Source organism: Molothrus aeneus, chromosome 18, assembly GCF_037042795.1.
Source record: "Molothrus aeneus isolate 106 chromosome 18, BPBGC_Maene_1.0, whole genome shotgun sequence".
Classification (NCBI taxonomy): domain Eukaryota; kingdom Metazoa; phylum Chordata; class Aves; order Passeriformes; family Icteridae; genus Molothrus; species Molothrus aeneus.
The window spans coordinates 11,396,513-11,422,390 of record NC_089663.1 but is presented as its reverse complement, the minus strand read 5'-3'; the positions used below and the strand labels follow the sequence as shown (position 1 = coordinate 11,422,390).

Here is a 25,878-nt window from a genome sequence, read left to right as displayed (position 1 = left end):
TCAGAGGTGTTTTCCAACCGAGGGGGTTCTATGATTCTGTGAAAACAGCCGTGTAAAGTCCGCGGCTGCCGCTGCCTCCGTTGGCCTCGGGCAGTTTGCTCCGGGCCCCGGGGCTGCGGGAGCGCCCGGCGGGCGGCTCGGGGCGCTGTGGGGCTGCGGCAGCCGCCGCCCGGCCCGGGACGGCTCCGTCCCGGCCGCCTTCCCGTCCCGGCCGCCGCCATGGCGCTGTGCGGGCTTCTCCACAGCTTTCTCTTCGAGTACGACACCCCGCGCATCGTGCTGATCCGGAGCCGCAAAGTGGGGCTCATCAACCGCGCCGTGCAGCTCGGCATCCTCGCCTATGTGATCGGGTGAGCGGGCGGAGGGCGGCGGGACCCGGGCCGGCCGCCCTGAGGGGCAGCGGGCGGCTCCACGCCGGGAGCCCCGCGGCTGAGGGCGGGAGCCGCCCCTCCCTCAGGGGCCCTCAGGGGCCGATCCTGTGAGGGCAGCGCGGGCTGAGGGGAGCCCGGAGCTCACCGAACGGCCTTAACTGGGATTGTGGACAGGATCACAGAATATTCCGAGTTGGAAAGGACCCCACAAGGATCAGGTCCAACTTTTAAGTGAATGGCCCAAGGGCCCCTCAGGAGTGGGACCATCTCAGGAGGTGATTGTCAAAAGCAAATTAGACCCTGCAAATCAGTCTGAAAGTAAAAAATATCACCCCAAAAATCGGACAGGAGATTGCCAATCTTGTGACCCTTTTGTAAGGAAAAGCTGTGAAACTGTCTGGAATGGCCCTTTCAGGTAATATGGAAAAAGGAGAAATTCCAACCCGAACTTAGTTATGGTGTTTATTTATTGTTTCTTGTAATCCTTCTCTTTCAGGTGGGTTTTTCTGTGGGAAAAGGGTTACCAGGAAACAGACTCTGTGGTCAGTTCTGTAACCACGAAGGTCAAGGGTGTAACACTGACAAACACATCCACCTTGGGGGCCAGGATCTGGGATGTAGCTGATTATGTCATCCCTCCTCAGGTATAAATCACTTTCACATGCAGAAAGACGGCTTTCTAACTAGCAGCTACTGCTTTGCAAAAGTCCATTGAGAGCTGGAGCAGCTTTGCTTTGTTGCAGATCATGCTGAGCACCTGTCCTGGGGAAGCTTGTTCCAAGAAAAGCGCGTCTGTGTGTGCTTGTGTAGAATTGTAGGATGGTTTGGGTTTGGAAGCAACCATGATAATCTTGTTCCACTCTTCTGCTGTGGGCAGGGCCACTATCCCACATTACTCCAAGCCCTGCCCAACCTGGCCTTGAACACTTCCAGGAATCCAGGGGTAGCCACAGCTTCTCACAACCTGTGCCAGGGCCTCTCCACCCTCACGGGGAAGAATTCCTAATATCTAATCTAAATATCTTCTGTTTTAATTTAAAACTGTTCCCCCTTACCCTATAACTATCTGGCTGTGTAAAAAGGCCCCCTCCCTCCTTTTTATAAGCCCTCTTTGGGTACTCAAATGGGCTCTAAGTTCTTCTTGAGCCTTTCCTTCTCTGAGGGTGCACTGATCCCACTGTCCATGGTGCCCACAAAGACTTGCAACAGCACCAGTCCTGCCAGAGCAGGACTTTGCAGGCGTCAAGAAGAAGCTGCAACAATAACGACCTGTCATCTTTCTTACTGCTTTCTAAAGCAAACAACCCCAAGTTAAGCTGTTGGCAGAAGCCACAGGAAAAGCCTGCAAATCACCTGATGCAGAACTGAGCAGGAAGCATTGCTGTAGTTACTGATTGCCTGTATCTGTGGCAATCTGTGCTGTGTGGGCCTTATGTGGTGGTCTTCGGGCTGGGCAGGCACAGCCATGCTGCTGGTCATGGGTCCCTCTGTCTGCATGACATGTGGTGCAGAAAAAAAGACAGATTTAGCCAGATTTTGGCTGAGTGGTCATATTTGCGTATCAGCGGAGCGGAAGCAATGACAGATCTGGAGTCATAGAGATCTGAAAGTAGTGAAAGTAAAGTAATGAAAATAGTGCTCCCTGAAGGAACAGGACCAGGCAAATTCCTGACTGATAGATAGCAAAAAGAAAGGGTGGGAGTTGGCTTGGACTTGCAGCTGGAGCTCTATTTCTGCACCTGCCTTACAACTCCCCTGAGGAGCTGTGTGAGCTCTGTTTTCATAATGTGAATGAGGAACTTTGGGCCGAGTGGGAGGACAGAAGGAGCTGCCAGTCCCACGGTCCTTCCTGTGGCTAAACACAGCAGCACCAGGCAATACACGCAGGAATCTGCTCCTTTAGTCCTGCACCAGCAGTGTCCAGGGCAAGTCCCCTCTGCTGGGCCACCTGGGCTCTGTCAACAAAGATGTTTGCTGCAGTGCCTTGGATGTTCTTTGCAGGTTGTCACTCCTAAGTTTCCTTCTTGTTTTGCATGCTCAGGGTGAGAACACTGTGTTTGTCATGACCAATGTGATCCTCACACTGAACCAGAGCCAGGGCCGCTGCCCGGAGGTAGGTGCAGAATCTGCTTTAATCTTGCCTTCTGTGGGTGGGAGTGTGGGGGAGAGGGTTCTCAGAGTTTTATGCAACTATTGTTCCTCTCCAGCTCCCAGACGATCAAACAAAGTGCGAGGTGAAGAACAACTGTGTTCCAGGATATGTCAGCACCCACAGCAGTGGTAAGAAACCTGCTGCAAAAGCTCCTTTCAGTCTGGGTTGTGGTGCCTCTGTGCTGTGCCTTCCCTGCTGTGAAGGAAGCACCATTTCACTTCAGTCTCCTTGTTCTCTTTCTCTCACATGTAAGAGAACTGAAGCAGAAGCTCAGATTTTTCTTCTGGTGGACTTAGACCAGATGAACTTAGACTGTGTTGGGTGGATTTTGGGTAGATGTGGGCTTTGGTGAGTTAGCAAACAGTGTGAAGCTTTTTCATGGCCTTCGGTCCCTGAAGCAGTATTTCACATGGATGAAGATTTGACTCAGGAAGAGCACCTGATGGTTCTTTCTCTGAAATTACACTTGCAGTGGAAGATAATGTGGGTTTTGGTAGTGGCACTTCACCTCTGGGAAAATTGCTTTCACCATATGGAGTGTCACAGGCCAAATACTGCCTGGTTTTGCTCGGTAGCACCTCCATGCACGTGTCTTTCCAGGCATCCAGACTGGGGAGTGTGTTCCATACAACAACAGCATCAAGACCTGTGAAGTCTTTGCGTGGTGCCCTGTGGAGGATGACTATCACATACCCAAGTGAGTGCTCTGTCTTCCTACTCCACAGTGCCCCTCCTGAGAGCAGGCTCGTGGTACACAGCTGATGCTTCTGCCACTGACATGCTCTTGGGAAAAGCTGAAGAGATGAGCACCAAGAACTCTGCAGAGTCCTGTTTATGTTTCCCTTTTGTTTTGTAGGCCAGCGTTCCTGCGAGAAGCTGAGAACTTCACCCTTCTGGTGAAGAACAACATTTGGTACCGCAAGTTCAACTTCAACAAGTAAATAGGGAGAGAGTGATCACACTGTCTGGTCTCCTGGGCAGTAAAGGGGATGCAACAACTCTTCTCTTTCTGTTCTCCTGTAGGCGAAACATCCTCCCCACTATCAACTCCACCTACCTCAAGAACTGCATCTATGATGCCCAGACTGATCCCTTCTGCCCTATCTTCCGTTTAGGGAAAATAGTTGAAGCTGCAGGGCAGGACTTCCAGGAAATGGCTGTGGAGGTATTTGGCAGACCCTTCTCTTGGGCTTCAGCTGTTTTTTGAAAAGGAGTGGTAAGGGGTTGTCTTCTCTGCCTTGTGGCATGAGCCACAGAACACAGATGAGCTGCAGGACGGAGAGTGCTCTGGCCAGAGGGACTGGAGTGAATTCTATTTAACCAATAATTGGCCTTGCTTTGTTTGGGTGGGGTTATGTGCAAGGTTCTGTAGCAGCAGAAAATTGTTGGACTGAGCCTGGGATTAGAGCCAGTACATCAGGTCCTGGTCAGCAGAGAGCCTGGTGCTGGGCTGGCCGTGCACTTTGGACTGCCCATCACCTCCTCTCCTCCACTTGGCAGGGTGGAGTGATGGCACTGCAGATCAACTGGGACTGCAACCTGGACAGAGCCGCTTCCCACTGTGTGCCACAATATTCCTTCCGGCGCCTCGACAACAAGGACTCTGCCCACACCGTCTCACCCGGCTACAACTTCAGGTAATGTGGCTGTGGAGGGCACCTCGTGCCTCAGCTCCATCTGCCACTGGCACTTGTGGTAGTTTGGGGTTTTTGATGGTGCTTGGAGAGCAAGAGAAGAAAACCTGGAGAGCTTTTTTGATGCTGTAAGACAGAGCAGGTGGGATCCTCACTGTGTGCAAACCACAGCAGAGGGGGGAGGTCAGTGAAGCTCCAGTGATTGCGTCAGAGTGCCTGAGACATGTTTCCATCAGCTTTTTGGTGGCTGTTTGATCAATGGGGTGGCAATGAGACAACTGACTGTCTCAGGGTGTGCTGATAGGGCAGAATTTGAGGGGACTGAGGTGGGGTTGGGAGACTGAAGCATGTCCTTCACTATGCTTGGGGGAAAAACTCACCTGTAAAAGTGGTTGTCAGCTGAAGACCACATCTGCACCAGGAGTATCACATACACATTCTGGCCAGTACAGCTAAGTCCAGCTCTTCCAGTAAAACACCAGCACAGAGCTGGCAGCTGGTTGCATCCAGACTCAGACTATAATATTAAATACAGATTAGCTACCTTGCCAAGGTCCTTGCAAGATTCCTGCTTGTAAGGAAACACAGCTCAGGGCTGTTATTTGTAGAATCACAAAATCTCGCTTAGGATCTTTGGGTGGAACTTGGATGAATTTGCGGAGGAGCTGTGCAGAGCACAAATGTGTGTTTGGGAGGTGCCAGGCCCGCAAGTATCGGGGTGTCTGGACTGTCTGGAGGATATCACAGCTGGATCTGAAATGCTCTTGCTAATTTCAAACTCTGGTACAGCCCCTTACCAATCTTTCCTTTTCTCTTCCATCCTCTTCTCTACTTCCTCCTGGCTTAGTCAACCACTTGGCGGAGTAAGTCTGATCTCACTTATTTGTTCTCATCCCTTTTCCCTGTCGTTTGTCATCCAGTGTGGAACACGGAGCAGCCTTTGTGTGTCGGGCCGAGCCGCGCGGTGCTCCTGGCCCTGCCCTCTCGTGGCTGCCTGGTCCCCTGCAGCCCCTGCCTGCCTCTCTCGTGTAGCTGACTTTCTTCCTGTTAGTCCTTCTGCTCCCCTGCTAAAGCCGCTTTCTCCCCTTCCTATGCCTTGCAAGTTTCCTCATTTTATGGTGCTCACGGTTGTCTTGAATTCACCTGCTTTGGGTTTTTCTCCTATATGAGCTTGCCAGCATGAAATCTCCATCACTTGAGGCTTGTGTCTGGAAGTACCAATGTTCAGTCCATCCTCTTGGGATGGGGAACACACCTGGATGTTGCATGATCACATAAGCAACCTCAGAATTTCCAGTTAAGCTCTGACCTATCTTTTCTGCAGGTTTGCAAAATACTACAGGAATAGTGATGGCACTGAATCACGGACGCTTGTCAAAGCTTATGGCATCCGCTTTGATATCATAGTGTTTGGAAAGGTAGGGTGACAGTTCCTGGAGGTTTTGTAGTGAGCTGAGAACTTTCAGAACTTTCAGAGATGCTGAAAAGCATGCTCAGGCTTGTAATTGTCTTCTAGGCAGGAAAATTTGATGTAATTCCTACCATGATTAACATCGGCTCTGGCTTAGCACTGTTTGGTGTGGTAAGTGACGCTGTCTGCACTTGGACTCGATTCTGGATTAGTGCCTCAGCTCTGAGGATCCCTGTCTTAAACTCTTTCAATCTCCACTAGGCAACAGTGCTGTGTGACATTGTTGTTCTGTATTGCATGAAGAAGAGATACTACTATCGGGAGAAGAAGTACAAATACGTGGAGGATTATGAACTGGTAAGCATCAATGAAGGCAGGGTAAAGGCAGAATTGCTTCCTCCTCGGACTCCACAGAGATTCTGAAACAAGATGTAGAAAGTCCACATCAAATGGGGATTTGGAACCACAGTTCTAAGGAAACTTTGTCTTCATCAGAGAAGCTAATTTTTAACTCAAAGCTGCTGCAGGGAAGAGCACTAGAAACAAATATTGTCATGTTTCCTGGGTAACCAGTCTTGGAGAGGAAAATATATGTTCAAGAACTTGTCATGCTCCTACTGCACCTCCTTTTTGGGTTGCAGTCATTGGCATTTGCCTTCTAAGAGCTGTAGGGAATAGCCCTGTTCCCATCAAATCCTTCCTTCTTGGCTTTCAGGGTTCCTGCAGTTGTGAGAAAAATCATTCAATGGGTTGGTATTTTCTGAGACCAGTGTGCTGACAGCCACAGTTACAGCTCCCTCCAGGGATCAAATGATCTGTTTGGTCAGTAGGATTTAGTTGGTTGCTTGACTGGTGCTGAGGACAGAGCTCGGCCCTACAGCTGTGTGCTTGGTGGGAAATGTGGCTGCAGAGGGCAGATTTCTCAATCAAAACACCTCATGCCACTGGAAGAGTAAAGCCTGAGTAACAGGAAGTAGCTTGCCTGGGCAAAGGATTTTATGTGATTGGAAGGGGAAGAAAGAAGAGCTTCTGGCAGAGAACTGTAATCTCTGATCCTTGCAGGGAGTTGGTGAGACATATGGAACAGAATCCTGAGCTCCTGGTGCTGCAGGACCAACTGCTGCTCTAAACCGCTGCTGGCAACATTCCTTGACCCTGCCATGAGACCACCCCCTCCTTGCTGGGAGGAAGTGGGGAACCAAACTGAGAAAGGGACAATCTTCATATTCTTTACTACTTGGGAGCCAGTCCCATGGTGAACAACTGGGTCTGCTCCTTGTCTGCTGTCTTTCCAGGTTATTTGCACTAAACACAGAAGGAAAATTGTACTTTTTGCCAGACCTCTACACTGGCTGAGCCTGGGACAGAGACAGCTCTGGCATCATCATTTTGCCAGTCCTTCTGTCCCTGAGCTCACTGATAGCAGAGGGCACAGGACAATAGGCACAGATTCTTCCTTAGATTGATCATTGCCGCTGCGAGGAGGAGCCCAGCCTTGGGACAGCAGCTCCTTGCTGTTGTCACTTTTCTTTCCCTGAAGGATTGTGAACATTAGCTGAGCCGGTACCTACTATTTCATTGGGGTCTTCAAGCTCCAGTGGCCACGGACCAAGATAAAGCAGAGTCTGGTTCCATTGTGCTGTGATAAATGGCTTACTGGTTTCAGAACTTTTCTTCTGTTTTGTCTAATTTTTATGCTATTACTTTAAAATTTACTCTAATAAAATACTACTTCCCTCAGCCCTCTTGAAGTTCTGCAGGCTGGGTTTTGATTGTTCATTTCTCCCCACACAGCAAGTGTTAGTGGAGGGTGATCAAAGCCAGGGCTCTGTGGGTTTTGCCTCTTCATTCACTCAGCAGAAGTGCTGCTGCAACTACAGCTGCTCTGCCTTGATTCTCCTGACACCTTGTCCATGTCTGTTGCCTTAAACCCTCTCCAAGAGAAAAGACTTGTAAGTCAGAGGCCAAGATCTCGGGGTCTTTATCTGAGTGCTGGTACCAACTGCTTGGGAGATCAGATCTGTTATTCCCTAGCACACCTTCCGTGCTTTTCACCACCACACCAACCCTGTGTCTGGGCTGCTGCATTTAATGCAGTTTACACAATTCAATTGAAGTGGATTTGTTGGCTTTTATATTCACCTGGCTTTGAGCAGCTCTAGTGATCACATTGATTCACAAAGTCCAGGTCCTCCCTTTCTCTGAACCTTTTCTGGTGTTACTGAGCCCTAGGATCTATTCCATACCTCCAGCATCCTGGCTGCCTTTCTCCAGCAGCCCAGTGGGTAAACCACAGCATTATCATTTTGTTTTATTCTTTATGTGCCTGCTGCTGTTGAGCACTAAGTTGTGTCCCAGCTCAAAGAGTGCCCTTCCAAGGGCACTCCAGTCTGTGCATGTGAATGCTCAGTTTGGATTATACAGTGCTCGAGCTGCTGTGGTCCCAGCCTAGCCCAAGGTCCCCAGTAATGGTAGAGCACCAGACTTCACTCATAGGAGAGTGCTTTCACATTCCTCTTCCAACAACCACACTCTCACAGCTTGATAAAGACCACTCAAACAGAATAATGGTTCCACTTGATCAACTAACTCTGGGTTTGGTTGCATGTCATTTATTTCAACTTGTACAGTGAAGCTTGAACACCTGTGTGGAAAAACACTTAGTTGTTGGTTTATTCTTTCTTCTTAGGTAATATAATTTAAAAGTGGTAAATACACAGTATTTAAACTTGATACACCTGATAAAGTTAAATGCATAATAAAGGGGTAGGAGTGAAACACAAGCCTTGGTCATTAAACAAACAGTATAAAAATCAGGAATAGTTCAGGACCTTAGAAAAGAAACAGATCAATTGCCTGATAGGTAAGAGGGGACCACCACGGAAAACTACTCAGATAAGAGGCCTGGTTTCCCCTTAGCACTTTCCTGTGTGCTTTCAGAGCCAAAAAGGCTTAGTACCCAGCAATAAGCCCACAGTCAGCACCGGGCTTGCTTGGAAGGAAGGGAGTTGGGGAAATCAAGCTATCGCCCAGTTCCAAGGCACAAGCAAAATGTTCACTTCACTATAAGGAGAAAGCCAGCATTACTACTAAGGAACAGCAGCTGGGGAACTGAGCAGGTTTATATACACAGTACAGCTTCTCTAACAGGTCATGCATTTAGAGAGATCTCCCTCATATGGCCACGCTTTATGCTTTCAACAGAGCTGACCAACCAGAAAAATCCACATTGCATTTCTTTCCAAATGTGCATTTGGCTGCAGCCCCAGCAGAGCCTGCACTGAGGGACACTCAGTTTGGAGAGCACCTTGGGGAAGTGCTGAGTTTAGCATCCTTTAGAACCAAGCCCATGCAGGCAGTCAGCCACTGAGTAGTGGGAGTATCTGAGGCCCAGGGACTGGCTGGGCATTGGGGAGCTGGTAGAGCTGTTGAGAAGCTGTGTTAAACCTGGCAGACCTGTTGGGTCAATGTAAACTGTCTCACCTGACAAATCACAACCAGGCATGGGCAGCACAGAGATCTCTACAACACACCTCTAGCAAACACACCACACACACACTACTATGCACTACCTACAAAGAATTGGATCCCCTAGCTTTTTACTTTTTTTTTTTGGCAGATCAAGTCCATTTGCAGGGTTAGAGAACCAGGCTGCCCACTCACACACATTTCCACAATAAAAAGTCCTGTGTAGGGGGAGCAGGCAGCTGCAATAGTGCTGGCCCCCAAGTTACCTGTTTGGTTTTCCCATAGCTGAAGCTGCAGGGCTTTGGCATAGCCTCGGACTAAAATGGGAGGAAAACAGTGCATGTCTTATGGCTCCAAACTCCATAGTATTGCTCCTAAACCACCAACTGTCCTCACTGGCTTTGGAAAGAGGCCAGCAGCACAATGCTTCCTTAATAAATTGCAATTTAGGGGGAACATCGCTTCAGGTGATCAAAAGGTTTAAGGGACAGTTTGAGTAGGCATCTGCACCTTTGCTAATGCTGTCCTGGCTCTAACAAAAACCAGTCTTAACCAGGAATTACCAGGCCAAGTCTGACTGCAGCGGGGCCAAGGACCTTGGCACGCTGCTACTTGTGCTGTCCAGGATAAAATAAAGGAAGACAAGGGAACGGTCACTTCCTAAAGGCAGGGCATCCATGGCCAGGGTTAACAGGCAGAGACCTTACCATTAAACAAGACACTTGGCAGTCTCCTAGTGCCTTCCTCCTGAGGGCAAAGAATTACACCTTATCAGTCCCTCACAAGCTTGGGAGACTCAAATCCTCCTTGTCAGGTACATCAAATGCCTCTTTCAAGGTCACACAACCACATCAGACTGAGAAAGGAAAAAAATCAGACCTTTTCCCCCCTAGTCCCATGCTCCAGCCACAAAACAACTGTACTTACCATGACCCCTTTCCTCAGGCAAACCCTGGCTCCTCGTTCTCCAGCTTTGTTCGAGCACAGAGAACTTGGGAAAGTGAGTCTGGACACCAGAGTCTCTCCCACCACATGGCAGATTATTATTTTGTACAAGCACCACAAATAATCAGAGTAATCTGACTGAAGGTGAAAGAGCTCTTCGTAAGAAACAATCCATTAACTAGATATACACTTAATTTACTAACAAGCCTCTGATCCACAGGCATTCACAAATTACTGGTAACAAACTTGCAAAAAATACATAGCGTTGGCCCCAGAATCCAGATTAAGAGTTTGGAAAACAAATGCTTCTTTGAAAATTACTAGCTAATCATTAAGATCTTAAATTCTAAGCAAGCCCTAAGTCTATACTTAAAAACCAGCATAAGTTGTATTATTTTTAATTGTAGTAAACCATGTAATGTACATGGAAGTGAAGGATTTTACCCTGAATTTTATATTTTATAGTATATCTACCTAGATCAAGTAAAATATTTAGAAACAAACTGTTAGTGCTTCTTCTGTTGTTTAAAACATTCTAAACACCACCTTTCACTCATGTCTGCAGCAAAAATAGTTCAAACTGAACTTAAGCCCTTAAATACCTTTTCCTTTCATACACTGAATACCTAACTTACCAAGTCCTGGTCACACCAAGGCCTCTGGAAAGGTGTTAATTACCTGAGGAGGTAATTAACCTCACTTTTTGAACGTCCTGAAGATGCTGTTTCATACAACTTGGCTCACAAAGGTAGGCATTCTTTAAAAAGCTGAACAGGTGGGTTTTTGCTTTGTTCCCATGCAGTTAAAAAGGTGTCAATTAAAAACAAACCAGAACTACAAGAAATAGATGCAACAACATTCCTGGTAGGTCGTGAACTCTCAAAGTGCACCCATGTGCTTGGTTTTACTGCTGTGTATGCCACTTGGCAATAGCGTCACCCTTCTGCACGTGCCCACAGCCACACCATGGGCATTGTGCCCCTGGGCCGCTGGCATCAGTCCCTGCAATATTTGGCATTAAAACCAGCTCAAAGCAGCTCCAAATGCATTTTCCTTTGGCTGCTGTGGGTTTTCTTTTGCAAAGCCCTGTTGCTGCTCACCACCACCGCTCACCTCTCCGCTGGCCGCCAGCGCCTCGCCCACCAGAAGTCAGCAGTCCCAAGTGCTCGGAGATGCTCCATGTTTATGGCAAAAAATCAGATGTCTGATAAGGTGTGATAACATGCTGCTATGTGAGCTCTACATCCAGCATTGTACTGAGATAGCGCCATGTCATGCTGTGTTTGCTCTGGGCTCTGGTCACCTCGTCCCCAGCGCACGCTTGGTGACGTGCCCTGGATTGAGCTGCTCAGCAGAACCATAAAGTCCACGTTCAAGAAAGAAGTTCCTCCTCTCCCATGTTGGGCAAGTCGTTGCATTTCAGGGTATCTTCACTGCCTTGTTTCCTGTTTTCAAAGGAAATAAAACAGCTGCTGAGTGACTCAGAAAAAGGGAAAGGAGGCCATGAGACACCAGTTTCTGCCCGTTCTCTGCTATGGGATCTTTGGGACGCTGAGCATGTGTCATCTCTCCCCATGTAACAGGCTGCAAGTGCCATGTCACCAAAATCCCATAAAGCAGTTACAGATCAGACAGATGGGGTGTGAATGTTGCAGTCATGGCCCCCATGAAAATTTCAAAACCCAACTATTTAATTTCTCCCCCAGAGCATCAGGAAAGGCTGCTTTTGGGGTCTTTTGGGGCCGAGGTGAGGTGATGACACTTACGGCAGCAGGTTCCCAGAGGAAGACAATGACCGCTCCTCCCTCTTGCTCCCTTCAAATGGGTTCCCAAAGGATCGCTTCCGGATCATCGTTTTCACCAAGATCTGCAAAACCAGAATGCAGTTCATTGGGGTGCTTCCCCTTCATTCAAGAGCAACAGGAACATCCAACTTGCATGCCCAAGTATTAAAAAAACTAGTGAAAACAAAAAGTTCTCTATAAACAGAAATCAGAAGGAAGCATCTTTGCAAGTTTCCAGCTGCTTCATACAGGGGCTGTATCCTCATCTGAAACCCTTGCAGGTGAGAGCCACACCAGGTGTAAGAGGCTGGAAAGGAGAGCAAAGCCAAGTCTGGGAGGTTTCTTTCCTCTCCAGAAGTAGGTTTTACTGACTGCTGCATCCAGTACCTGCAAATTCCCAGTCCTCCATTATTACCTGGCAAAATAATTCACTGGAAAGGGAGAAGGGAAGGAACTGGCACAATTTTACCTTAATGTTTACCTGAAACCAAACTGAAAGCTGGCCATTTGTCCAGCTTTGGCTGCGAAACACAAAATTACCAATCAGAGACAGTGGGAACAGAGATGTGTCAGGATTCTTCCCTGGCATCCCCCAGCTTGTTGTGCTGGTGGGAGCAGACATCAAGCTGAGCAGCACTGGACCCTGCCTCAGCAGGGACATCCCTGAGAGCCCTGACTTCATCTGATGTTGCTTCTCATCCCTCTGTGCCTCGTTTATCTGCTCACCAGGGCGCACAGGGAGCTGTTCTGTGTCTGAAGGCGAGGGTGTTCTAAGAGTCAAAGCCACGTGAGTGAATCTCATACTGGAGCGTCAACGCCTGCACTTGGCTGCACAAAGATCAGCACCAGAGGGTAATTCTGAAGATCAAATGCAAATTTGAAAATACAACATTTGCCTGGAGGCACTGTGTTATCTAAGAGTCAAAGAGGTGCAGAAAAATCTGATTTGCCTTGAGCTGTGTTGAACACACCTGGATTTCCAACAGGGCTAGGAGCACTGAGCCTACTGATCAAGTCCCCTCTGAACAGGAAAAAGGGGGTAAACCCCTCATCAATGGTGATCTCTTTAGACAACATCTGCTTTTTCAGCCTGAGCAGCACAAGGTGCATTTGCATGTTCACACAGCTGTGGTCAGTGAGATTTCTGCAGGGCATCCAAAAGGGAGAGAGCTCCAGAAATGAGGTCAGATGTGGGCACAGCCATGAGTGGAAAAGGGGCTTCTCAAAGGCAAACCTGTTCTTCAAAAAAATCACAGCTTGGGTGCCTACAGGCAGGTAACACCAGGCCAGGAACTGCGAATGGTCGCTCGCTGTCTCTGCTAACACAAGGGCTGGCGGCACCCAAAGAAATCATTAGGTTCAAAACCACAAAGGATTTCACTTTCTACACAGGACAGGGTTACAATGTGGTTCTCACCACCACAGTGGGTTGCAGAGAATAAAAATACGAGCTTGAAAAGAGATGAGATGAAGTCACCAAAATAGCTCCAGGCGGGGGCTGATGCACATCGTGGCCCAGATAAAATCTCCATCCCAGGAACCTCCCACAGCCCCTCTGGCTGGACAGGCAGAACAGGGCAGGAGCTCCTTGTGCCTGGCCAAAACATCTGCTCCTGGCCACAGGCAGGTTCTGGACCAGATGCTCTTTTGCCCTGAGCAAATACAGTGATATTTAGGCAGCCAGCTCAAGCATGAAGACCATCAACCCACTGACAGTTACCTTTGAAACTGCTCTAAAATATTCCCCTGCACTGTGGGGTATGGCCATGTCCAGTGAGCTGCTGAGACCCTGAGACACTCAAGTGTCTTGCAGCACTTGTTTGCAAGAGAGGGAAGGTCTTGGCTCTAATCCTGCTCAATGCTTTTGCCCCTCAGCAGTAAACTTCAGCTGCTCAGGGCTGCCCCAGCAGGCAGTGTGGACCCCACTGTGCATCCAACAGGCCATCAGCTCCTTTGTACTCACCACGGTGGCCAGGCTGGGGATGTGCTTGACTGAATTCTCCACTTCCTCCTCCGTCACCTCGACGAGGGTGCAGTTCTCATCCTCCGTGGGCAGCAGCTCTGCTCCATTCTTGGTGACCCAAGGGTGCAACTTCAATTAATAACACAGCCTGTCAGGAACGATTTCCCTTTTTTCATAACTCAAACAACAACACAAGCCTGGCAAACGCATCTCCTTGTGCAAGCTATGGCCCCTACATGCTCCTGAAATGCCAGGGAGCAGGGCAGGGCTGTGCCATGTCACTGGTGAGCCAGCTCACCTGAGTGCCAGCAGGAACTGCACAGCTCAGAGCAGAAAATGCCATGGTGTGGCTTGTCTAGAGCCAACTACACAACCAAGCCATAACCTGGGTGACCTACAGCACTTGGGCATCTCTGGGCTTTAGGGAAGGACACCTATCTTCACTCATCTTATGGATGAGACAGCACCAGGAGGCAGGAGAGATTTATTCCAGTCCACACATATGAGCAGCAGTGATGGGGAGACCCACCGAGCCCTCGTCCTGGAGCTGGTTTAATCCATGCCTGAAGGCAGAACCCCTGTTTCTCCTGGCCCATACACCTGGTGACTCGGTCGGCTGCAGGAGGAGCACAAAAGGTTCCGCAATTCCCCCGCAATCCTTTCCCCCTACCTTGGTCTCCATTCTCTCAGCTTCTCGCCCCTTCCAGGCTCCTGCAGGGGCGAAGGACCAGAAATCTCCTGCGAAAGGCTGTTGCACAGTACTTTCCTGGTAGCAGAGGAAATACTGTACTCAGGGGATTTCCTTTTGCCTGCCACTTCTATAGGCACCAAAGGTCCCAAAGCTGAGCAGGTCCCGGAGCAGGGGAAGGAGCTGGGACTTACCTGCCCAGGGGCCCTGGGCACAGGGGGAGGACCTAGCCTGGCGCGATCAAACTGACTCCCAAAAAAAGCTGAGCAAGGAGAACCCAACAGAAGTGAAGGCACAGCCAGCACCAGGAAGCTGGGTCAGTACCTTGATTTCTGGGACCGAAATCCTAGATTCAGGATTTTTATCCAACATCCGTGTAATCAAATCCTTCAAGAAGTCCGTAATTTCTGGCCTGTGGAAGGAAGAAGGGAGAGATGAGATGGGGAAAGGGATGGGTGCTGCCTCTGTTCTTCACCCCAGTGCCAGCTACTATGAGCCTTCTGGGCAGAGGGGCTGGACTCCAGCCCCAACAGGGCGGCAGCTCTGGCTTCTTGTACACCCCCTCCTCTCCAAACCCCCAGAAATGCAAAATATTCCCTTTTGAGGCAATGTGAAGTGTGATCCCACATTTACAGGGCAGGGAGAGACCGACTCAAAGCCTGAATTTTGCAAAACCACAGAAGAGCAGGACCAGCCATACCCAGGCAGTGCTTGAGAAACAACTCAAATGAGCTGTAAAATAAGGATGGATGGGTTGTTTTTGTTTTTGAGTACTTACTGGTCTGGGAACTCCAACGTTTGGGTCTTGATTTTATTGTGTAAACTCAAGATCCTTTCATCCATAAAAGGGCACTACCACAAAGAAAAAGACCAGTGAGGAAAGCAACAACTTCTCTTAAGAGGCAGCCGTGGGGCAGCCAGAGGAGCATCAGGATCTCACAGGGTATGAAGGAGAGCAAAGATCCAGTTACAGGGAAATTCCAGAAGATTTCCAATTATATCAGTGTCTACTTTTAGCCTCAATGAAAAAAACATTTAACCAAAATTACCAATTACTAAAAGAACTCCTTTCCTAAAAAATCTGCCCAAAACCAGAATTTTTTCCACTGGGAAAGAAAAGAAACCCAACCCTTTTGGCTGCACGCATCCCAGGGACAGGCAAAGGTTTCCCATTTCCATCCACACATCCCCATCTCCACTCAGCTCAAGGGGACACAAGGTGCCAGTCCCACTGTTTACCTGGAACATGGGAGGCACCAACCAACCCCCCAGACACCAACAGCACTGAAAAATCCATCTCATTACCTGCCCAAACACGAAGCAGTACAGTGTGATCCCCATGGCCCAGACATCCAAAGCCTGCAGAGTGAAAAAAGCACAGTGAAATCTACAACAAAACTTCTGTTTGTGCAAGGTTAGCCCAAGATAATTCAAATTGCTATGAAATACCTTGCCAGAGAAGATCTTCCTGGTTTCTGAGAGGGTTTCTGGGGCCATGAAGGCAGGAGTGCCCACTGTGTTGGTTAAGAGGGCATCAGCTCCCTTGAACTCGTTGCTGACTCCAAAGTCGGCGATCTTGACGTGTCCATCTTCCCCCACGAGGAGGTTGGAAGGTTTAATATCCCGATGGATTATCTTCTGATAGTGCACTGCAGCAGAGGGACAATGACTGTGCAGCAGCAGCACTGGTTTGCAGCAAGGGAGCCACGAGGGCTCTGTGTGGCTCTTTCTGATAACACCACAACCAGCCCCAGCTTTAAAAGTGCAGCATGAGCCACCAGAAATTGCATCGTACACAGCAGAAAGGCCAGCTCCAGGTGTTCAAAGAAAAACCCAAAATAAGAAATCCCATCCTTTCTGCAGAGACACTTACAGTATTCAATGCCCTTGATCAGATCCTGGAAGTAGAACCGAGCCTGGTCCTCACTGAGAGGTTTCAAGGTTGGGATTTCCATCACAGGGCTGTGAAGGCAACAGAGAACGGAGTTCATTCCCCACCTGGATGTGCTGAAACAGGGCCTGGAGGCTTTGTCACTGGCTGGTGACAGCACACAACCCCAAACACAGGCACACAGCACACAGGGTGTACTCAGCTGTAACCAGGCCAGGGAAATGCTACTCAAAGCTCAAGCCCCAGCCATGAACCTCCCCATCACCTCTGCACCCCATTCCCACCTTGGGTGGCCAAGCTCTGCCACCCACAGACCCATTGGATGTTCAAGTGTTAGTAGGATTAAATCTGGAATTCAGTACTCACCCCTGCTTCACCAGCTCAAACACTGCAACACAAAAGAGAAGGTGATTACAGATTGCTTACAGGGTGTGGCTCCTGTGAGCACAACCTCAGCACAAAAGCAATTATTTTAATGACAAAAATTCTAAAAATAATATGTCATTTTTAAAAAGGAGATGCTGCCTTATGCAAGGCACGTGGCATTTGGGTTGCTCCCCTTTTCAGTTAAGGGGATGCTGCCAACTCTCTTCTCAGTGTTGCAGCTTCAGCACCGTGAAGTGCTCTTCATGGCACACAAAAAACCCCAGTTTGCCACCAAAAAGGCTGAGCCCACACCCTGGGCAAACCTCAGTGCTTGGCCATGAAGGCATCACGATCCTCCACTAGTACAGGCTGAACATAAATGATAGAAAAAAATGCCTTCTTCAAAAGTTGTGAATTACCTGAAGCAACAACTGCAGTCTGCCAGGCAGGTTGGGATGTGGCTCATTTGTACCTTGGATAATTAACTTGTGCCTTTTCCCAAAGCCAGAGAAATAAAACTGCTTTCTATCATTCCAGCTTCAAAGCTGAGAACATCAATGCTGGTGCCTCTCATGGCAAAGCATCCCTGGTGTCGAATTAATGCCAATAAAGTGCTATAAAGCACTCTTATCTCTGTTCACAACCCAGACTGCATCTCATTTCCTCCTCCAGCACATCAGGTTATGCCCACAGTGGAGGAGAGACCCAGCCCTGCACACAGAGCTGCTCCAAAACACAGTGGGAACCTTTTGCCCCACCCCTGTGACACCCCAGGGCAGCAGGCAGTTACCCATGTACAGGTGATCCTCACTGGGGTCATCCAGGACCTGCAAAAACAAGCAAAAAGGCAATTAAACAGTGCCAAGAAAGCCTTGCAAATTAAGCATTGTGATATTTTATTTAGCAGCCATCTCAGTTCTGCACCATCTGCACCATCAGCACGGTCTGCTCATCTCTGAGCTTCTACCCACAAGAGTAGGGAAAAAAAAAGGACAGAGATGTAGCTGTACTTCAAGGAAGCAAATATTTAAAACACACAGGAAGCATCATCTGACTCATGAGCCAAATAAACTCCAGCCTGCACATCCTTAATTCTTGATTTTTGGACTGTTTCATACAGGCAGTGGGTGTAGGGCAAGGCAGCTGCACTGTTGAACTCACAGAAACACCAGTTCTTCCCCAAAACCTGTCTCAGCACTTGTTTCCTCCACAGAAGAAACATTTTTCTGCATTTCCCTTTCTGAGCAGGAAAGAAAAAAATCTTTTGGGAGGTGAGAATAAAAAACCTTCTAAACCAAGGAAAACACAAAATTCTTCCAAAGGCAGGACCTGCCCTTGCTCCCTTCTGGGGTCACTCCCCTTCACCCAGCCCATCCCTGCAGCATTCGGGCTCCATCACGCTCAAGGATGAGTTTTGGAAGGAGGCCAGCACTCACCTCCACCAGCTTAACCACGTTGGGGTGGTCCAGCTTCTTCAGGATGGCAATCTCCTGGTAGACCTGCTCGATGGGCCCTCGGGGCTGCAGGCAGCCCTCGGGAGCAGCCTTGGCCCCGCGGGGCGGTGGGCGGCCTGAGGAAAGGCAAAGATGGGAACAATCCCCCAGGATCCCCAAAACAGCCCCCAGCCAAAAGGCTTTCTGCCACTTACGGGGGAAGCCCGCCTGTCTCATCAGCTTCTTTTTTGAGAGAACCTTCATTGCCTGCAAAAGGGGAATAAATGTGGAATTTGAGCAAGTCAAGGATAAAATGTGGCTCGTGGGATGGGGCAGGGAGTCGGCAGAGGGGATCTATCCCCCATCCCCCTCCCAGCTGCCCTGCTGCAGGCTCTGGGGCTGTGTGCTACTCACATAGTAGGTGTTATCATCCTCGTTGTAGGCCAGCTTCACCACCCCATAGGAGCCCTGGAGAGGGGCACAGCCATGGGGCACAAGTTAGGGACAATCCAGAAAACCCACATCACCAACCCGGGCTCTAGGCTCCTCCACAATCCCACCCCACAGGGATCACAGAGCTGGTGGGAGATCTGGGATGAGCAGGGGTGTATAGTCTGACATCACACTGACAGCAAAGAAAAGCTTCAAATGCCCCATTGTGTGGGAGGGAGGGGGAAGGGGGAAAATTAGTAATAACTTTAAAAATATACAATTCAATGGCACCACTCAGAACAGAACAGCGAGCAACAAAGAGCTGCCGTGGTGAGTGGCTGGACTTGCTCCTATTCTGGAGCATTCCCATGACTGGAAAGTGAAAGCAAGCCTGACACCCTCCCAACCCAAAACCCCTCATCCCACCCCAAACCCAATATTCACCTTCCCAATCTCATCCTTCAGCTTGTACTGGTTGAGCTGCACACAGTCCTGTGGGGAGAGAGCAGGGAAGTTTGGCATGAGCCACAAAACTGCTCACATTTGCTCTTGTCCTTTTAAATCTCCTGCAAAACTTTCTCTGCAAACTCACACCCTGTCCTGCTCTGCCCAAGCACTCCCGTGGGGCAGCTTTGATTCATGAGCCACAAAACCACCCACCAAGCCACACACTGGTGTGTTTATAGAGGGCTAATTGCAAACGTTAATGGCTGGGCAGGGATCCTGTCCTGTCCACTCATGTGGAACAGAGAGAGGGACAGGGAGAGCCCTGAGGGGTTTAATGCTGGCGACCTGGCACCGAGTAATTTTATTTCTTCTGGGCAAAGCAGCCACTTGCTGCCTGTTTTCTGTCAGGCTGTGGGGAGGCAGGCCTGTTTTCTCTTTAGATCTCAGTGAATTTCTCTGGTTTTTTTTCTTTTTAAGGAGTAAAGAAAAAAACTTGCGCTACACTCCTGGCTTCCATCAAACACAGCCGTGAGAGCTGCGGCATCAGCAAAAGGCTCAAAAACTGGTGAGTTGGGGTCTTACATCCCTGAGAGCTGTCCCCATGGCCCAGGATATCCCAGGGCCCCCTGCCACACACCTGCAGACATGCTGTGGGAGTTTATCCCAAAAAAAAAACAAGCGAGAAGAAATGCCACTGTGGGAAAATCCAGGCAGATGGGGCCAGGAGAACTGCAGGAGCAGTGTTCATCCCCCTCACCTGTAATGCTCATTCTCCTCAGCTGTAACATTCATCCCCCTCACCTGTAACACTCATTCCCCTCACCTGTAATGTTCATCCCCCTCACCTGTAACATTCTTCCCCCTCACCTGTAACATTCTTCCCCCTCACCTGTAATGCTCATTCTCCTCACCTGTAACATTCATCCCCTTCACCTGTAATGTTCATCCCCCCACCTGTAACATTCATCCCCTCACCTGTAACATTCCTCCCCCTCTCATGTAATGTTCATCCCCCTCACCTGTAACACTCATCCCCCTCACCTGCAATCCTGTGATGGACACACGGTTGGACTCCACCGTTGGCCGCCGCGGCAGCCGTGGGGAGGAGTGTGGGGATGTCACTGGGGAGTAGGGGAGGGAGGGGTAGATGAAGCGCTCCTTGGCACCGTCGCCATGCCCGGGCGAGCGGACGGGCTGCGGCCGCTCCTGCAGGGACAGCTTGCGGCCGGAGAGGTGCAGCTTGCGGCCATCCCCAAAGCCCTCGGTGCCGGGCACGTCCATCTCCTCCTCGCTCGCGCTCCCCGCGGCCTCGTGCTCGGTGACCACGATGAGCGAGGCCATGCTGCCGTGGCCGGGGCTCAGCGCCGGGGGGTCCCGCAGGGCCGCGGGGGCTTGGCGGCCGCAGCCTCCGGCGCTGCACAGGGGCTGTGGGGCAGGTGAGCTGCTGGGGACACGTGGCGGCGTGGAGGGACCGATGGCCTCATCCTGGCCATGCTGTGGTGGGGAGATGTGCCTGCAAACACAGGATAGAGAGTTAGCCAGACTCTCTGGAAAGCGGGATCTCCTGCTGGTCATTGTGCTACAGATTGATTTATTCATTCCATAGGGAATGGTGAAGCCAAGGGCAGCAGTGCAGGATGGCACAAGGATGCACAATCACCCTGCCACGGGTCAGACCCCAGGCCAGAGCCAGCCTCAACCCCAAGCTGCCACCTCTGCTCCTTCCACCCTTTTTATCTAAACACCTCCAGGGAGTAACAACTCCATCATCTCCTATAGAAATTCTCCAAAGGGGTTATTTTAAAGGGGCAGGATAAAGAACTGCGCTATACCGGCATAAATACCACTGAGTTCTCTACTTTACTGCTCAAAGTGGGCACATCTCTGCCAAGTCCCCCCAGACAAAGCAGTTCAGGGGCACAAGGACCCACTTACCAAGCATGGGGTGCAGGACCAGCCCCCTGGCTCACTGCTTCCTCCCACAGCCCATCATTGCTGGCGATTTCTGTTCCTTGCCCTGTGGCTTTTTGTGCAGAACTCAGGTACCCAAACCTTGAGATAAATGAGAAAACTGTTAGCAACAAAAAAAAATTTTTAAATCATCAAATAATTAAGTGATAATTAAAAAAGAGGAGAAAATTATGTTAATTCACACATGGCAGGCACTCCACAGCACCTGGGGCTGTTCAGTGGTTGGTTGGCTGTAAACCATTGCTCTTCCCTGCCCCAACACTGGTGCTGTTTTTAATTTCTAGGTTAACAAGTTGCCACAGAAGGAAGTGAAAAAAAATATCCTGAGCCAACCAGCCCAGGAGCAGGAACAGGGTTTGAGGCGTTTTTCTGCCTGGTTCCCACACCTCGACGAGGCGGCCGGTTAAAATTAGCTCCACTCGTCTCCATTGAAGTTTCCGTGCTGCACCCGCAGCACAACCACTCTGAATCAGCCCAGCAGAAATTATGGGTCAAGTACAGAAATCAAATCGTCTCCCCCGTCCTCGAGGCTTCACAATGGCCTAATTGCTGTTTTCAACACTGATCTATAAACCAGAGCTTTTGTGCCCAAGTGGGATCGGCCTGGAGCTGAAGCCAACGCGGCACCGCTCGCTGCTCCGAGGCATGGAGAAGCACAGGGATGGGGAGGCTATAAATAAGCCAACGAACAGCAACAAGGACAAACTATTCCAGAAACACTGAGTTTCGTGGGGCTGAATCCACTCCTGGATGGGGCTTTGCTGGATGAGAGAGCCAGGAGCCACCAGCCAAGTCAAATTCCCCCCGCAGTGCTGCTGGCAGCCCTCGGCAGCGTGTTTTAATGCACTCCCAAATGGATTAAAACAAACAGGCAGCCCCCCCCCATTCATCCTGAATTTACAGGGATGCATCTCGAGGCCATTTGCCTGGCCTGCTTTGGGCACCCCTCCAGTGGGCACATATAAATAGCTGCCCTGAAGCCAGAGCTGATCCGGAATGCTGTGCCCTCTACCCTCACCGTGCTCTGCAGCCGCACCAAAAAAGGCAGCTCATCGGGGCAGCCTTGGGATGAAACCACCCCAGAACATCACTGATAGCAACACCAGTCCCCAGCGGTGCCACAGCACGGCTGGACATCCCAGCCTGCCCCCAGAGCATCGCCTGCATCCCTGTTTCCAAGGGTTCCTGATAAACTTTGCCAGACTTGAGAAAAATTGAGTTATGAAGCCTCCGTCACACTTGAGAGCTGAGCTGTCCTGGCTGGCGGGAGTTAATTGGCTTGACCAGGATAAACATATCAAGTCTGATTAATTCAAGCAGGCTTCCCCAGGCTCTATAAACTAAAAGTCATCCAAGCCCCATCGTAACATCATCTGAAGCGGGAAATCAGAGGGGTTTTCCCTCTGCATGTGTGCAAAGGGTCAGAGGATGGGGTTTTAAGAAATTGCCGAGATGACGCCTCGCCTGAGAGAAACCCAGAAGTGGGGTCACACTGTTGAAGACAGCCCTGTTATCCTTAATAAGCACATGAGGAGGAGAAGGAGGAGGTGGAGAGGAGCTGTATTCCCAGTCAGAGAGAAAAGTAAAATAGCTGAAACGAGGGCAGTAATCCCAAAGAGAGAAAATACAGCCTGGGGGCTTTGGCTTCACCAACCCATCCGGGGCCTTGCCTGGGGAAAATCAGCACATTCTGGTATGAACTCCAGCAGATCCTTATGTAAAAGGGACCAGCACATGCCCACAAAATCCTCAGGAAATATAACAGCCTGGTGTATAGGAATGATTTATCGGCACAGCTTTTGGCTGCAATCCATATATAACCCATAGCGGCTGCAGCAGGATTATCGAAGCAATCAGTCTCGCATCTAATTCAGCAAGGAGAGGGATATTAAAATGAAAAGAGGTCTGTGAAACCCTGGCAGCAGCTCTCCCTCTCGCTCAGCGTCCACGTGGCTTGAGCGGAAGCGAATGGGAGTGGAATCAGCCCCCGCGAGGGTGAGGGATTTTCACAGCCCCTCGGCAGCCCCAGCTCTGCCGAGAGCGCCTGGGCCCTGCTGGATGCGGCCACCTCCGGAGGGGAACACGCTGACCCATTCCAGGCAAGTGCAGAGGGTGACACCTGGCAGCCAGCACTGGCTGCAGGGATTTCAGTCAGAGCATAGGGATGCATCTGCCTGCCCTTCCCTCCCCAGAGCTGTTTCTCTACCCAGCTGCAGGGGCTGCACACTCGCCTTCCCCACACCTGTCACTGTGGCAAGGCCAGAGACGATGCCAGGATCAGACCCTCCCCAGGGAGTAAGACCTGGTGGCAGCTCAGCAGTGACCCCTCCATCCATCCTCCCATGGGGGTCAGCTCACAAATCCCAACTTCAGCTGTTTAGAACAAAACTGAACTCAAAACACCGAAACCAGGGCTGATTTTACTCTCAGAGATCCTCCCCTGCTACTGCTGGAGGTTGGTTATAAATCAAGCAGGGCCAGCCTGGGGCAGTTATTGGTCTCCCTGGGCACAGTCCAGTGGCTATTTTGCTTTCCCCGGTCACGGTCAGCGGTGGAAGTGCCCGTGCCAAGAGTGGTGTCATCTGCAGCAACGGGGGCATCGATCACAGTTTCCCTTCCTACGGGTGAGCACAGACCTTGCCAGAAATATATTAGTCACTGTAGTATACAAAGACCATATGCATGCCCTACCTGACTTTTAATGGAAAAAAAATCTCTCAGCAGCTTTTCTAGAAGTCAGAGGACACCCAAATTTATGAGATACTGGAAACAGGCACCCATGCCCCATCTAGGACAGGTCCCTGTGCCCAAGCAGCAAAGCTTTTCATCATCCCCAGGGTGAATGGAAGAGCCTCCTACACTGCCTGGCCCAGCCAACACAGAGTGGAAAGAACTGGGGGAAAAAAAATCAAAGCCAGGCTGGTAGCGTTGTAGTGTCACAACACTCAGCAGCAGGTTTCAATAGGAATCACAAAAACATCTTTACCAAGGTTCTTTTATAATTTTGAGGATACTGCCTAATACTGCTGAAGCAATATATAATGAGCATCCCAAAAGAGCCTATGCTCCAGAGATGGTGTTGAGCATGGACCCGGATAAGCTCAGGGCATCTCCATCACCTTGTCCAGCACTAGCAAACAAGTCCCAGCTTTCCTGGAAACATCAGCTCCAGCCCACAATGCCCACAACAGAGGAAACTGGAGCAGCTCTCCACTTTGTGAACGCCACTTAAAAGACATTAAGGCAGAGCTGAAAGCAAAGGCTCCTCCAAATTACCTCCCTGGAACAGATCCCCGTCACAGCACACTCAGGTATGGGCTTTGGGGTTTGTCTCTGCCTCAGGGGAGGGGCTGTCTCTGTGGGTGTGGGCCATGAAGGCAGCTCTGGCGCCCACAGCTGCCACACATCCTCTCCCCAGCACGGTCCCCCTGGTCCTGTCCCCAGGGGTGGTTTCTGCCCCTGCAGCATTGCAGTCAGCCCACAGCTCCATCACACCAGCTTCCCGTGGTCATCTCACTTCTGCTCTTGGTCTCGGCTGTTACCTTCATGCTCCTGATGCTCTGTGCCGTGCACGTGGCTGCAGGGCTGCATCCACCTCCGAACCACGCTCTGCCACTCGCAGCAGCCCAACCTGTGGCTTCTAATGACACCCGTGCCCTGTACACAGTCGCTCCGCCAGCTCCATCCCCTCTCACTTGTTCCTTGACCTTAAAAACCCCTCCCTTCCCCAACCCCATGGCCTATCTTTCCCCGGCAGCCCCGATCCCGGCCCTCAACCCCCGGACAGGAGCCCCGTGGGGGCTGAGGGACACGCGGTGTGACCACCCGGTCGCACGGATGCGCCCGGGGCGCCGCCGCCCGCCGGTACCGCGGCACGTGTGGGGGCCGGGATGTCCGCGGGGCCCGGCGGCCACGGCGCGGGATGGGGAAATGACAGCACCGAGCCAGCACCGAGCCCGCACCGCGGGGGTGTCCGCACAGGCCGCCGCGAGAGAGCCCCGTCCGGGGGCGATGCCGTTCGCCGCCCGCAGAGCAGCCCCAGCCCCGCTCCATCCCCGCTCCATCCCCGCTCCATCCCCGGCTCGGCCGCCCCCGCCCGCCCGGTCCCTCCGGGCGCGGCTTTGTCTCCGCCACCGCGGGCGCATCCCCCGGCCGGGCCCGCCCGGCCTCCCCGGCCGTTCCCGCAGCACCGACCTGGCGGGGAGCGACCCCGGGACCCCGCAGCCCCCGCCGCGCTGGGCCGGAGCGCCGCTGCCCGGCGCCGCCTTCGCTTTCGGTTCCGCTCCGGCGGCGGCAGCGGGAAGGAGGGAGGGAAGGAGGGAGGGAGCGATGGAAGGAGGGAGGGAGGGAGGGAGAGAGGGAGGCCCCGCTCCGCCCCGGGGAAGGGCAGGTTTCCCCCCGGGCAGCCGCATCCTGCCCACCCGCCCCCGTAAGCCGCTGTTGCGGTGTGTTTTGTTCTTTTGTTTATTTATAATTTTTTCCCCCAGTGTTTTATTTCCCCCCGGGCCGCGCGTCACCTCCCCGCGGGATGCAGCGCGGAGCCCCGGCCGGTCCCGCTGCCGCCGACCCCGCTGCGGGCTCCCCGCGTCCTCCTCGGAGGGACCCGAACCCCGGCGTCCCCCGGCGCCGCCTCCTCCCCCTGCCCCCTGCAAACCCTGGGCTGCCAGCGTCAGGTCGGCTGGGGACAAACCGGGTTACCCGCGCCAGTTCCCCCGCACTCAGCGATTGCCCAAAGCATCGCCTAAAGGGGAGGTTTGGAAAACAGTTGTTGGGAAATGTCACAGAGGCCACCACCAAAGAGTTCCCACACAAGTTACAGCTCTGTAGCGCTGAGACAGAGCTCATGGGCACGGCCTTTAACCCCCAGGTGACACCAGCCGTCGTCAAACATACCCCTTGCTTTGTCCGGTATTTGGGGTTTG

The 25,878-nt window shown here is 51.1% G+C and overlaps 2 protein-coding genes across 5 annotated transcripts; one reads left to right on the top strand and one right to left on the bottom strand.

The window, feature by feature from the left end:
- Positions 1-184: 184 nt before the first annotated feature.
- P2RX4 (purinergic receptor P2X 4) lies at positions 185-10,251 on the top strand. 3 transcript variants are annotated; one of them, XM_066562509.1, is made up of 12 exons: positions 205-350; positions 868-1,015; positions 2,413-2,484; positions 2,579-2,651; positions 3,124-3,220; positions 3,380-3,460; positions 3,547-3,688; positions 4,024-4,160; positions 5,482-5,575; positions 5,674-5,739; positions 5,830-5,925; positions 6,631-7,308. In XM_066562509.1, exons 1-12 carry the CDS (start codon positions 220-222, stop codon positions 6,661-6,663), a joined length of 1,170 nt encoding a protein of 389 aa, XP_066418606.1. In that variant the 5' UTR covers positions 205-219; the 3' UTR covers positions 6,664-7,308. The 3 variants fall into 3 exon arrangements, with proteins under 3 accessions (XP_066418604.1, XP_066418605.1, XP_066418606.1); XM_066562507.1 differs by lacking the exon at positions 6,631-7,308 and having other exon boundaries at positions 185-350; positions 5,830-6,608; XM_066562508.1 differs by lacking the exons at positions 5,482-5,575; positions 5,674-5,739; positions 5,830-5,925; positions 6,631-7,308 and adding an exon at positions 9,982-10,251 and having other exon boundaries at positions 185-350.
- CAMKK2 (calcium/calmodulin dependent protein kinase kinase 2) lies at positions 8,159-25,258 on the bottom strand. 2 transcript variants are annotated; one of them, XM_066562506.1, is made up of 18 exons: positions 25,151-25,258; positions 20,921-21,037; positions 20,027-20,498; positions 18,983-19,030; positions 18,521-18,574; positions 18,322-18,373; positions 18,110-18,243; positions 17,464-17,500; positions 16,674-16,695; positions 16,290-16,378; positions 15,866-16,065; positions 15,722-15,775; positions 15,195-15,268; positions 14,741-14,828; positions 14,399-14,494; positions 13,729-13,857; positions 11,748-11,848; positions 8,159-11,426 (listed from the first exon to the last, which is right to left on the bottom strand). In XM_066562506.1, exons 3-18 carry the CDS (start codon positions 20,324-20,326, stop codon positions 11,354-11,356), a joined length of 1,551 nt encoding a protein of 516 aa, XP_066418603.1. In that variant the 5' UTR covers positions 20,327-20,498; positions 20,921-21,037; positions 25,151-25,258; the 3' UTR covers positions 8,159-11,353. The 2 variants fall into 2 exon arrangements, with proteins under 2 accessions (XP_066418603.1, XP_066418602.1); XM_066562505.1 differs by lacking the exons at positions 14,399-14,494; positions 20,921-21,037; positions 25,151-25,258 and having other exon boundaries at positions 20,027-20,448.
- Positions 25,259-25,878: the final 620 nt, after the last annotated feature.

Coding starts and splice junctions, on each gene's coding strand:
- P2RX4 (XM_066562507.1), top strand. CDS start 220: ATGGCGCTGTGCGGGCTTCTCCACAGCTTTCTCTTCGAGTACGACACC. Junction 351..867: donor ATCCTCGCCTATGTGATCGG/GTGAGCGGGCGG, acceptor CTTCTCTTTCAG/GTGGGTTTTTCTGTGGGAAA. Junction 4,161..5,481: donor TCACCCGGCTACAACTTCAG/GTAATGTGGCTG, acceptor TCTTTTCTGCAG/GTTTGCAAAATACTACAGGA.
- CAMKK2 (XM_066562506.1), bottom strand. CDS start 20,326: ATGGCCTCGCTCATCGTGGTCACCGAGCACGAGGCCGCGGGGAGCGCG. Junction 19,031..20,026: donor TGTCCATCACAGGATTGCAG/GTGAGGGGGATG, acceptor CTCTCCCCACAG/GACTGTGTGCAGCTCAACCA. Junction 11,849..13,728: donor TCCCCAGCCTGGCCACCGTG/GTGAGTACAAAG, acceptor CTGGTTTTGCAG/ATCTTGGTGAAAACGATGAT.